Source organism: Geotrypetes seraphini, chromosome 14, assembly GCF_902459505.1.
Source record: "Geotrypetes seraphini chromosome 14, aGeoSer1.1, whole genome shotgun sequence".
NCBI classification, from domain to species: Eukaryota; Metazoa; Chordata; class Amphibia; order Gymnophiona; family Dermophiidae; genus Geotrypetes; species Geotrypetes seraphini.
The window spans coordinates 39,292,674-39,306,571 of NC_047097.1; the positions used below are offsets into that span (position 1 = coordinate 39,292,674).

The 13,898-nt window shown below is 39.1% G+C and overlaps 1 protein-coding gene across 2 annotated transcripts in view; it reads left to right on the top strand.

Moving 5' to 3' along the window:
* MTMR10 (myotubularin related protein 10) overlaps nt 1-13,898 on the top strand; it is a 136,850-nt gene that overhangs the window by 82,163 nt on the left and 40,789 nt on the right. For both annotated transcript variants that reach the window (XM_033919527.1, XM_033919528.1), the window contains exons 9-10: nt 4,565-4,653; nt 13,562-13,692. In XM_033919527.1, the coding sequence (XP_033775418.1) occupies nt 4,565-4,653; nt 13,562-13,692 (220 nt within the window). The remainder of the gene's footprint in view (nt 1-4,564; nt 4,654-13,561; nt 13,693-13,898) is intronic.

Here is a 13,898-nt window from a genome sequence, read left to right on the forward strand (position 1 = left end):
CCCCCTCATAATGGTACCCGACTTAAGAAACTTTACGACAGCCTCCTGGCGACACAGGCAGCGAAAATTGACCCCACCATCACCAAACTGATGATCAAAACAACAGACATCAAAGTGTTTCGAAAAGAAATCAAAACAGTTCTGTTCAAAAAACACATCCTTACTTACTAATCTCCTCCCACTCGTACATGCTTTCTCCCCTGTGAATAACACACTAGTCAATTCCTCGAATCATACCAACCAAAAAATATCCAGACCGCTAAATAAGCATCTACCACATGTATCCAATAAACTTATCCCTTCAATGTTAGGTTATCCTCCTCAGCTACCCGAATATATTGTTATTCTCCACTGTTTCCTGTAAGTACTTGAATCTTTACTATGTAATTCCATCGGATAAATACAGATATCCTCTAATTTGTAACTATCAACTGTATCATGTAATGTACATGAATCTTTGTTATACAATTCTCTCGGTAATGTCCAGATATCTTCTAATTTGTAATCCGCTTAGAACCGCAAGGCACAAGCGGAATAGAAATCACTAATGTAATGTAATGTATATATTTTTGTTTTTTATGATAGTCTATCAGGACATTTTGTGGGGCTGAAAATGCACTTAGAAAGATTCAGCTCCCTAAAATGTATTTAGAGAATCTGTATAATTTGCACTATTTTAGAAGGTATATTTTATCTGATATTCAAAAGCAAAATGTGTATGGGCACCTTGTGTTTGAAAATTATCTGGACATGTGCAAGCTAAAGTGTGGGGATCAAGTAGGACTAAGGGGGGCGTTATGAATGTGGGCTATCATTAAGATGTGTTATTTAACTGTTCACTTCTGTTATTGGTAACTAGGTTGTGATTTATGGCTGCTTATAAAGTTTTAAATACCATTCTCAAGAAACAAGTCAGAATGGTTTATAATCCTAAAAACATTTAAAAGAAAGGATAATAACTTTATTATTTTTTTCAGTTAAATATCTAACCATTCTTACATAAAATGGGACTTGTGCTAAATAGCACAAGTTATTGGTAAAACTACACATCTTAGTGGTAGTTCACATTAATAACTGCACCCCTAAACTAATTGGATAGTGGTGGCAGATATACTGACTGCATTATATGTCTATTCATTTAAGTGCTGGCATTTACATTAATGCAGTGGCTGGTGCCACTAAAAATTACTCCGAATATTTTATGTATCTGGGAAATCACTTTGGGTGAAATGTGTCTTTAAGAAGACCCTCAAATAGCTCAAGTTGGGAGCTTCTGGTAACAGATTAGAAGTTATTCTAGAGATGAGGTGCATGGAAAGAAAAAGCTTGAAACCAATGTTATATAGCCTTATAATGAAACTACCGTATTTTTTGCTTCATAAGACGCACCTGACCATAAGATGCACCCTAGGTTTAGAGGAGGAAATCAAGAAAAAAAACATTCTGAACCAAATTGTGCACCAAGCCTCCCTCACTCCCTGCCAGGCTCTGCACTCAACCCCACACTCAGGCTCTGCACCTTATCCCCTCTTCCCTGCCAGGCTCTGCACCCTGTCCCCCTTCCCTGCCAGGTACTGCACCCTGTCCCCCTTCACTGCCAGGCTCTACACCCTGTCCCACCTTCCCTGCCAGGCTCTCCTCCCAGCCGGCCTCTACACCCTATCCCCCCCAGCCGTTCAGAAAGCGATGCGGGCCCAGGCAGCAGCACAGAAAGCATCCTCCTGCCGGCCCATACACCGCTGGACCATCAGACTTAAGGGGTGTTTTAAAAGGTACTGCTGGGGGGGTGTTTTAAAGGAAGGGCCGGCGGGCAGGCCATGTTTTTAAAGGGCGGGCGGTGTTTTAAAAATGTACCGGGAGGGGGGGGGGGTCGTCTTTGCTCCATAAGACGCACCTACTTTTCCACCCCCTTTTTGGGAGTAGTTGTCTGGGTCTTGCCACATCTGGGTCTTGTCACAGTTGTTTGGGTCTTGCCACATCTGGGAAAACTGCAACAATTGTGACGCCACAGAAGTCTAAGTGAACATGGACCGAGTACATAATCAAAAGAAATGGGTAACTATGAAGAGACAGAGACAGCAAGCCGATTACCCCAAAATTCAATCTTTAAGTATCCAGTTCTGTTGTCCCTGTTCATCCGTGTCTGTTAATCGTTCTTGATCTATTTTTTTTTCTCCCCCTGGTTTGTTTTAGACTAAATTATTTTTTAATTGGTATAATGTTAAGGTGTTTTGTACACCGCCCAGAAGGTTCGAGTGGGCGGTATAGTAAATTTGAAATAAACTTGAAACTTGAGGTTCTGTTTCCTCCCTCAATTAATCCCCTTGTGGAGATAATCTTTTTTTTTTTTAATTACAGATTTCTACTTTTATGAGATCTATATTAAAAAAAATATGGCCTTCATCTGTAGTATAGCAAGTCTTAACAATTTTGAGGTTAAGAAATGTCTTCTTATTATGTTTGAAATATAGTCTTAACAACCAGTCTTTATTAGTTACTAAAGCAAATGTGACTAATAATGTCACTGATTGAACAAGTTCAGTATCAAAAGTACCCACTAGAGCAGAAATATCCAAAAGTTCAGTAGGTTGAACTATTTCTAATTGAGGACCACCTCCAAGGCTCCTTTGATTGGGAATATAATAAATTTTTGAAATAGGAGGAGTGTTATCAGGTGGTACATTCAATATTTCTTTTAGATATGTAATGAATAACTCTAGGTGATATAGAAGGCAGTCAAAGAAACTTTATAAGTCTAAAATTACATGCTTGTATTGTATTTTTCGAGATCTCTAGCTCAGTGTTCTTCAACCTTTTATGGACCGGCAGAAATAAAAGAATTATTTTGTGGACCAGCATCAGTCTGCAGTCTGGCGGTTGAAGAACACTGAGCTAAGTCGTGGGCCATCTGGAAGCCTTCCCTCTGATGTTGCGACATCAGAGAGAAGGCTTTCAGTTCAGGCTCTGGACGTGCGTAGGAGCCGCTGCCTGTGGCTTTGTGCACTGAGTCAGTGAGGAAGAGGGAGCTGGCCAGTAGATAACGCCGCATCAATCGCACCACGAACTGGCGGTTGGAGAACACTGTTTTGGGCTTGATGCACATGGCGGCCCTGTGGCCTGGCAGGAAATTTCTGTGGACCGGCACTGGTCCATAGGCCGGTGGTTGAAGAATACTGCTCTAACTTATTCTTAAGAAGTGTATTATCTTTAGCTAGAGCAGAGTCCATCGATTTCAAATGAACTATAGATTCTTCTAGTTTAGATAACTTCCATCAAATAAGACATTTTTGTTTCATTATCACTAACTCTCTTCTGCAATTTTTTAACAGACATGTCTATTACAAAGTTTTATGTGGATAAAGTCTTACATAAATTAAAAATAGCTCACCATATTGTCTGAAGTCTGATCACTTCAGGATGAGGCAAGACAAATTTGGTAGTTTTACCACTGTCTCAGATACAGGATAAGTATTGCCATCTAGTTCCACGTGCCCCGCAGCGCTGCAGGAGGCAAGGCAGGTCTCCCCTCTTCCCACAGCAAAAGTATGTCACCTACAGCACTATATATTTTTTTAAGTTATTTAGCTTATTGACTATTACAATCAAGCAAATTCAAATAACTTGGCAAAGATCCAGAAAAACATTTCAAAAGTAAATTATTTGAGGAAAATTGAACTCGTAATTATTTAGCCCACAGAAAATAACTGAAAAAAGGACAAAATAAAGAGTGTAGCAGTTAAAATCAGACAGAACCTACAGCTGGTTCGTGCTGATTGCAGTAAGATGACAATCATTAGTTATAACAACTTAAAGAAAACACCTTTTTACCAAGATAAGAAATAGAACACTTTGCAGGAAATTTTACAATACAAGTTGCGCTAAGGGCCAAGAAATCCTTCCTTCACTGCTGTGACACCTGAGAAATATCAGGAAATATACGAATAGTAGAGTCAAGAAACCGGTCAGTTGGGGAAACTCCATTTGCACCTGAGTATTTTGCAAGATTTAAAGGTTCCTTTAATAAAGTGCAGTAAGTGATTAACGTGCAAATTAGCACATGTGAATTACTTCAGTATAAGAATGCCAACTGGTACAATGGTGGCATGGTGGCTAGCACAGGTTAATTTATGCGTTAGCTGCATATGTTAGGAGGGGCGGGAACTAGGCGGATTATGGCAGAAAATTGATGTGGACTTCATATTACAGTTAGCATGCTATACATACTGTGTGCTGCTACTTTTGCAGTTAGTGCAGATTCACTTAGCGCCACCTCAGTAGAAGGTGCTTTGTGCAATTGCACTAACTGCTGCAAGGTTTATGCACATTGGTTCAGTTTTCAGTGCAGTAATTACAGAGGATATGCTGGGCATGCTCCCAATAATTAGCACCCAGCCTTTGCACATAGCCTGCCTTAACAGCAGAAATTAAAATGAGCTAAGTGCAAAACAGTGCACTTCATTGAAAGGGCCCCTTAGACTCACAAGTAAATATGCACACCAACATTTGTTGGGCTGGAAGCTTGCTTTGTTGTCTCTTACCATTGGCCTTATTTTTCTGTATCTAGTTGTGGTGTTGGAATCACCCCAATGGAAGTGCACTTGTACGTATGGCTAACATAAAAGATATGCTGCAACAAAGGAAAATAGACCAAAGGTAAGTTTCCAAGTTTATTAGTTTTAATATCCCGACCATCAAACAAATGTCTGGCCGGTTAACAATAAAATTTAGAGAGGTTGATTAATACATCATTTTTAACTAGGCATGTCTCTAGAAAATACTCAGCTTTTTCTGCAGTACTTGCTCACAGCCCACTCTGATATGCTGACGTCGTATCTCATTGTGAACCGTTTGAGGCAGATTAATATTCCAGACGCTTGCTGTGCAGCTTCCTATGGTGAAGCAAATAATTGTGCTCCTTTGAAAGATTGCATTGTTCTCATTGTGGTGTAGAGAATTTGCCATGTATTGTTCTTGCTTTGTTTCCATTTAACTGATGATGTACAAATCTAAAGCAAATTCTATAGCATACAGTTACTTTCTCGGTTGGATTTGAATAGCAGGAGGCTGTAGAATGTTTTTTTTATTTTGGTCTGTTGATTTACTTAGATATTTAAAACTAAACATACAGGATATTCTCAATAAGGCTTGTGACATTTATAGAATGGTAATTGATGTTATGTATTGTTATTTTATTACATGTTTTACTAGATTGTAAAGCACTTTGGTCAATTGAGAAATGAATCAAATTAAAAATGTCGTAAAACATTGTGACAGTGTCCCAATAGAAGCACAAACAAAACTAGACCAACCTCTATAATAAAACAATTATATTTAAATTACCTTAAGGCAGTGGTCTCAAACTTGTGGCCCAGGGGCCACATGCGGCCCGCCAGGTACTATTTTGAGGCCCTAGGTATGTTTATCATAATCACAAAAGTAAAATAAAACAGTTTCTTGATCATATCTCTTTAGCTATAAATGACAGTATTATTATTATTATTATTAAGACTTAGCCAAAAGGAAAGATTTATAAACTATAAAGAGTTTTACCTCATGCAAAATTGTCATTTCTGTAATAAGACATTAACTATTTTTTCTGAGGCCCTCCAAGTACTTACAAATCCAAAATGTGGCCCTGCAAAGGGTTTGAGTTTGAGACCACTGCCTTAAGGAGACACCAAAAGACAATCGGAAGATGTTGAATGTCAGTAGATAAGTGCCACAGTCTTTCACCATCTGTCTCCCATGCTTATTTCTGTTTTCGGAATGCTCCACCAGGAGTTACCTTCACTTAAGCCAGCAATGTCGGGGAGCGCAGTGAGTCGGGCTGGTGTGGGAGAGTCGCTCGGCCCCTCCAACACACGTGCTGCGTGACCCCATTGGAGAACAACTTCCTGAGGCTCCAAATTTGAAAAAGCAGCTCTATTCCCAAGGAGCTGCCTTCACTTAATCCAGTGACGATGGGGAGCACAGTGAGTTGGGCCGGCGCAGGAGAATCATTCTGCCCCTACAACGTGCAGTGTGACCCCCATTTAAGGTGACACACCTAGCAGTGCATCACTTAAAGCGCAAGCCAAAAGGCGGGCTTCTTAGCAAGCTTCTTTGTGCAGCTCTTAAAATACAACTGATCAAGCAAAACCAAAGTACTGTATATACTCAAATATAAGCCAAGATTTTGGGGCCCAAAATTGGGAGCTCGGCTTATATTCGGGTCAGCACCCACCCACTCCCCCCTCCTGGACCTGTTGCAGGCCTCCATCAGGCCTGCCGTAAGATCTGGTGGTCCAGTGATGGGCCGGGACAGGAGGGAACCCTCCTGCTTCCTGTCCCGGCCGACTGCAACAACATTTACCTCCCTCCCACCTCCCCTGCATATCTTTCAGTTCCTTGGTGATCCAGCGGTGAACTGAGGCAGGAGCGATCTTCTCTGCTCAGACCACTTCCTGTTGTCCTTCAGCCTCTCCCTATGGGAAGTACATCCTATGGGAAGTCCTACCAAAAAAACCTTGACAAGAGGTATGAACAATAGCAATCAATTCTGGAATAAAATTTCTGAGACGCTAACTTCTACCTCAGATACCACCTCTATGATGCTGACACACTGGATTCAATAGCTTCCCTATGCTATCTCAACACTAGAACTTCCAAAATCTCCCCCTGGTTTACCAAACAATTAAAAACAGAAAAACAAATATGCCATAAACTTGAGAGGCAGTGGCAAAAAAGACACTCGCCCGATCATAAAACTAAAACTGCCTGGAAGAATAGCAATCAATAAGTACAAATACAATGTTGCTAAAGCAAAAAAAGCCTACTATGCACGTGAAATAGAAAGCAATAACTTTAATACTAAAAAGGGATTGGGTCTTGGATACCACCTTTTTTGTAGTTATACAACCACACTCAAAGTGGCTTACATACAGGTACTTCAAGCATTTTCCCTATCTGTCTCAGTGGGCTCATAATCTACCTAATGTACCTGGGGCTGTGGAGGATTAAGTGACTTGCCCAGGGTCACAAGGAGCAATGTGGGGTTTGAACCCACATCTTCAGGTTGCTGTGACTGTAGCTCTAACCACTACCATAAGCTCTTTCGCTCAGTACGTGCCATGACCGCACCCCATAAGAACATAAGAATTGCCGCTGCTGGGTCAGACCAGTGGTCCATCATGCCCAGTAGTCCGCTCACGCAGTGGCCCTCTGGTCAAAGACCAGCGCCCTAACTGAGACTAGCCCTACCAACGTACGTCCTTGTTCATCAGGAACTTTTCTAACTTTGTCTTGAATCCCTGGAGGGTATTTTCCCCTATGATAGATTCCGGAAGAGCGTTCTAGTTTTCTACCACTCTCTGGGTGAAGAAAAACTTCCTTACGTTTGTACGGAATCTATCCCCTTTCAACTTTAGAGAGTGCCCTCTCATTCTCCCTACCTTGGAGAGGGTGAACAACCTGTCCTTATGTAATAAGTTTATCCCCTTCAGTACTTTGAATGTTTCGATCATATCCCCAGAACTAGGACTCTCTGATTGCAACTCACAACCTAATGCTCAGACCCTTGCTGACTTTGTCCTAAATAAGATAAAAGCTGTGCAAACAGAAGTTGAGAAAACAGAAATCACTGTAGCTCCAACACCCTCACCACCCTTGGTAACAACTGACCCCTGCACTGCTGACCAAATCTGGTGCATCCTTATGCTCCTAACTATTAGGCGTCATCATTGATAGGGATCTTACTTTCCACGACCATATTAGTTCGGTCGCAAAAATCTGTTTCTTCAAACTCCGCATCATTCGGTCACTAATTTCAATTCTAGAGACCGATTCAATCAATATCCTGATTCATTCCTTAGTCATCTCACACTTAGATTATTGCAACTCTCTTCTCAACGGTCTCCCCCAAAAAGAAATCCGACACCTACAATTAATACAAAACACAGCAATAAAACTCATTTACAAAATAGGCAAATTTGACCATGTTACTCCTCTTGTAAAAGAGGCACACTGGCTCCCCATCACTCACCGTATCACCTATAAAATCATCTTACTCTCCTTCAAAATAAAACTCTCTCACCAGCCCTCATTTCTTGATAAGCTTCTCATTCCCCAATGTTCCCCACGCACTCTAAGGTCAACTGATCAAAAGCTTCTCTTTATTCCCTCCATAAAAGACTTTTATTACACCCAGAAAATAAATTTCGCAGTAGCTGCCCCAACGCTATGGAATTCTCTGCCACAGCAACTCCGCGATGAACAACATCTAGACAAATTCAAGATAAGCCTTAAGACTTTTCTATTTCGTGACACATTCGGCTGTGTTTAGACTTACCTTCTGTTTTCCTTTTATAAAAAAATTTTTTTTTTCTTCCTTTTCTCTTTTAAGCAACCAACCGCTTTAACAAAGCGACCCTACCCTATACGTTTTATCCCATTCCCACTTTCTCCTTTTCTTCTCAAATATGTAACTTTTCCCCTCCCTTCCCTTTTACCCTCACTTTCAAGTTTGTCCAGTTGATGTTATCTATGTTCACTCTATTTATTTTTAAATGCCTATTATTTTATTTTTTTATCTTTCTTACCCTTTTAAATTTTATTGTTAACCGGCCAGATATTTGTTGATGGTCGGTATATTAAAAACTAATAAACTTGAAATTTGCTTCTGACACAAAAAGAAATTTTCCACTTGCAGCAACATCCTTGATAAATGCCCCACCTACCTATTAGCAGCCGCCCCAGACTACATCATTGCCTGGATCACTAACCTTCTGAACAACCTATTGCATCTTTTATCACCCCTAATGGGTCAGATCCCACTCACTCCCTTTCCGAAGTCCCAGAATGTTGACCTTTCAAATCCTTCAAATTGTCGACTCTTTGCTGGCATCCTAATACTCACTAAACTTCTAGAAGTACATGTGTGCAATCAACTCTACCTATATTGATAAACACTCCTACCTTCATCCCACACAGTTTGGTTTCTGCCCACAACATAGTACTGAACTTCTGCTAATATTAATTACCAAAATAAAATAAGTTTTAAGCATGGGACACCAAGCTGTCTTACTCCAGTTTGACATCTCTGCTGCTTTTGATTCTGTCAATCATCACCTTCTCTTAACCAAACTCAGCAAAATAGGCATCATGGGCAATGTATTCAAATGGTTCAAAGGCTTCTTACGAAACAGGAGCTGCCTCATCTGGAAAAATGAGGCTTTCTCCAAAATTGGAATGCGTTCTGTGGCATTCCCAAATTCAAATAACTTGGCAAAGATCCAGAAAAACATTTCAAAAAACTCTCCCCAATATTTTTCTTGAGTTCACTGGGCAACATTCACTTCAACAATAACAAATGCCTACTATCTTATGCTGATGACATTCTCCTTCTTATCCTTATCAAATGCAACTCCAACGATACCTGTCAGAGAATATCTAATAATAATAATTTATTTTTTTATATACCGCCAAAGCCATGATAGTTCGAGGCGGTTTACAATAAGAGGTGCTGGACAAACAGTGAAGTGGTACAATACAAAGTCATCGTATTTGAGGTACAGCATAGCATAGGTACAGTAATAGCATAGACAAGATATTCACTGTCGAATAGAGTCTCTCAAGATGGTCTGAGTGTTCAAAAGAGGTGACCCAATGTATCAAATAACCAAAAAAATCTCATTTGCAGGAAATTCCCAAAAGATGTACAGCAATCATCAATACTCAAAAAAAATTCAATTAAATTATGAAAGAGAATGTCAGTAGTGGGAACTAATCACTCAGCTTCACATCGGTTGGAGAGTCAATTGGATTTTTGAAACGAGCTAGCAGCTTAGAACAGAAAAGTAGGTGTCTACCCCTGATAAAGAGACAAAATGGAGAACTCTGTCCAGGTAGTTCGAAGCCACACTGTACTTCTTAAAAAGATCAGCTAAGTGATTTCTCCCTGAAATATTAGATTATATACTGGTGAATAAGCGAGTAGTTAAACTGTTTTTTTATGCACCAATAATTTTTTATATATACATATAATGAGAGATTTCCTAAGATTTATACAAAATTAAAAATAAAACATTTTTTTAAAGTGAGAAAATGGTGTAGTGGTGGACGCGTATAAATTTCACTGTTTAACGCTAAACGCGTGGTACCACCAGGATACTTTACATTAGAAAGGTTTGTTCCTACTATTGACATTCTCTTTCATAATTTAATTGAATATTTTTGAGTATTGGGAATCTTCTGCGAACAAGGTTGTTTGGTTATTTGATAGACAAGATATATACGTGGGCCACGCTCAACAAACTCAAACTAAATTCTTCAAAAACCAACATACTATGGTTTTACAGCTTCTTACAAACAGCCCTTACGTCTATTGTCCTACCAACAGGAACCACACTAAATAATGACAAAACCTCCAAATTCCTTGGAGTCAGACCATTCTTCCCTAACCGCCACTTCGCCTAACTGGCACAAATGCTAGTAGTATCTCAACTAGACTATTGTAATTTCTTTTACATAGGGATAAACACTATTCTCATCCACAAACTACAGCTAATACAAAACACATCAATAAGACTAAAATTCAAATTGAGAAAATTTGAACCATCACACTGGCTACCTATCAGTGCATGCATTACCCTCAAGCTATCATGTGTAACCTATATGCAAATTCTGCTGAACCTCTCGCAGATCTCTTCATCAATTCCTGAGCAACTTCAGCCAGAAATCTCAATAAGCTCCTTCTAATTCTTCCCTCACCAAAAGGAGTCAAATATAAGCACGTTAATTCACTATTCACCTATATCAGTACGAAGATCTGGAACAGACTCCCTACAACCATTAAAGCCGGGACCACCTACCTCAGATTTCAGAGGAAGTTAAAAACCCATCTCATTGAGGAAATTCACTCTAAAGTATAGACCAGGGGTAGGGAACTCCAGTCCTCGAGAGCCGTATTCCAGTCGAGTTTTCAGGATTTCCCCAATGAATGTGCTTGAGATCTATTTGCATGCACTGCTTTTGATGCATAGTCATTGGGGAAATCCTGAAAACCCGACTGGAATATGGCTCTCGAGGACCGGAGTTCCCTACCCCATGAAACAAAGCAGTCTTACTCCTCTTCCTAATTGTTTCTAATGGAATTATAAATGTAGGCTCTGTTCGGTATACAGTATCCATCTGTAATAGCCCGCTTCTTAGTATTTTGATGATCCTCCGCACAGTATGTTATTTGCTCTATATTTACTATATACTCCTAAACACATTGTTAATCTCTCAAATTGTAAGTCGCCTTGAATCTTGTTAGCCACAGAGTGACTCAGAAATTGCAGATTAGATAATAATGTGACATAAACATATATATATATAGTGAATGCACGTAATATTAGTGTGACAAAAAAACATACCATAAACACTGCTTGACGTTACCCACAGTTGCTCATCCAAAATTATATGTGAGTGACTATGGGTAACTTTGAGCACACTGTTTATGATATGTTATTGTCACATTAATTATTACGTGGATTAGGCATTATGAAAATAGAAATTAGCACAGGAGACGGATGAATACAAACAGATACGTGTCTCACTCATCAACATCTTGGATTGCCTTTTGGTGCCCCTTGGGGTCAATGTAAAAATGAAATATAAAATAATTCTTGTATTGTCCTAGTTGATTTAGTTTTATTTAAATTAGAAATGTTGCAGGATGTTTTACAAAACGTCTGTTTCCTGGCAAGTGCTGTGATTTTTGTGTAGCCTATACGTTTTCATTAACATATTGGTATATAGTAGTGATTGCAAAAAAGAAAAAGGTAATACTGAGTAAAAATCGGAGAAAAGTTGAAAGGACCACAGCTAAAATTCAGTTTTTCTTGCTACGAGTAAGCAGATACAAGAGCAATAGTCTCCTACCTCTCTCAATATTTGTTGCTTTACTTGTCAGTTGGCAGATCTTATTTTCCATTATGAGAGTAATTTTCTAATCTACTTTAAACAGATAGAATAGCATTCTGTGTGTTCAAGCACGTGCTCCTAAAATTTGCTTTGCTGTATACACACATAAAAAGTAGGTATCTGGAAAAGAACATGCTTGGTTTTTGCAGTACAGATATTCCTTGGAATTGAGAGTAGGTGCAGTGGGGATGAACGTAGCAATTATGCATGTCTTTTCAAGCACAAAAAACAGGGAGGAATAGAGGGAAGTATAGTACAAAAATTCAAAAATATCACTCCAAAACAAAAGCACCACACAAGCCAAGAAAGCTAGCTTATTACTTAAGCCAAAGAAAAGCCTCAGACAAACAGAGAGGTGTACCAACACTCTTCCACCAAAGCATCATAGGCAAAAAACTTTCGCACAAGTTTAAAGTTAGCAGGTGGGAGCAAAAAAATAGCCGAGAATAATTAATGGTAAATACCACTGAACACAAACATGCCAGGCCGACAATCATTTCGTGGCCAGTAACCACTGCTTTAGGGCCTTAACGCCAAATCCAGGCTATCTGTACGCAGATCCTAACTGCTGCTGGTTGTTATTCCTGTTGATAGGAGTACTAGGAGAAATTTATTAAAATTTTGTCGTTTTTTTCTTGAATAAAGTGGAGAGATAGTTGTTTGATTAGACAAGGAGTCAAAACTTGGTTCTCGAGGGTTGCAACCCAGTATGGTTTTCAGGATTCCCACAATGACAATGTACGAGATCTATTTACATACAGCGGAGGAAGTATGTAAATAAATCTTTTTTTTAGATAGATAGATAGAAGGAAGGAAGAAAGAAAGAAAGAAAGAAAGAAAATAAATAAGACTGGGTTGTGGTCCTCAAGGTGAGATTATATCTTCGTAATAGCAGTTTCTTAGCTCCTGAAACAAAACAAAAAAATTAACCAGCTACCTTGGATTCTTTTTTTACCATTTTTTATGAGCCACTCTGAACAACAAAGTTGTGAAAAAGTCTTAAAGCTATAAACTGGCTACATATGACAGAAACCCATCAATTGCAAATTATTCCAATATTCCATATATCTCATTGTCATCAACTTTATTGACAGATCAACATAAAGAGTCATATTCTATATAGGGGGCCTAAAAAAAAATTGGCGCTTAGCACAATTTTACAAGATGCATGTACCTTTTATAGTATCACACTTAGCGCCAATGTACAGCACATAACTTAGGCGCAGGCATTTAGGCCAGATAAAACCAGGCCTAAATGCCTTGGCCCAATTTGTTCACGCATCAGGTGTATTCTATAACAATGTGCCTAACTTTTAGGAACACCCCCAACCTGCCCCTGGCCATGCCCCCTTTTCAAATTCACACACTGCAACTGGTACATACTTTTCACAGAATCGCATTTTCCAAGTTGTGTGCATAACTTTTAATTAGTCCTAATTAGCATCAGTTACAAAATATTAATTGTGAATTGGTGCCAATTAGCCCAATTGATTAGTTAAGTTGTGTGTGTACATTAACTACTGCTACATGCACTGATGTATGTACACAACTTTAAAAAACCATATACAGAATTTGGGGAGAAGTTCATAATGTATCATGTTCTTTTTTTCTTTATTAGGATTTGTAATGCAATCATGAGAAGCCATCCACAGAGGAATGATGTTTACAAATCAGATTTGGATAAAAGTTTGCCAAATATCCAGGAAGTTCAGGCTGCCTTTAGCAAACTCAAGCATTTGTGCGTTAATGGTAGGTCATACTGAAGGATCTCCTAAGTATTCATGAAAGGGGAAGAGTTGTTTTCTTAAGAGAGAAATTTTGTTGTAAGAAAAGACAATTCAGTTCTCATGTAAGTCTTTAGGGAGTAATTCTGTAAAGTGGGCACTGACATTTACATGCTGTTTACGTGCATAAGTGATTAGAATAATGGCATATCTGTGCTTATGTGTGCTTAT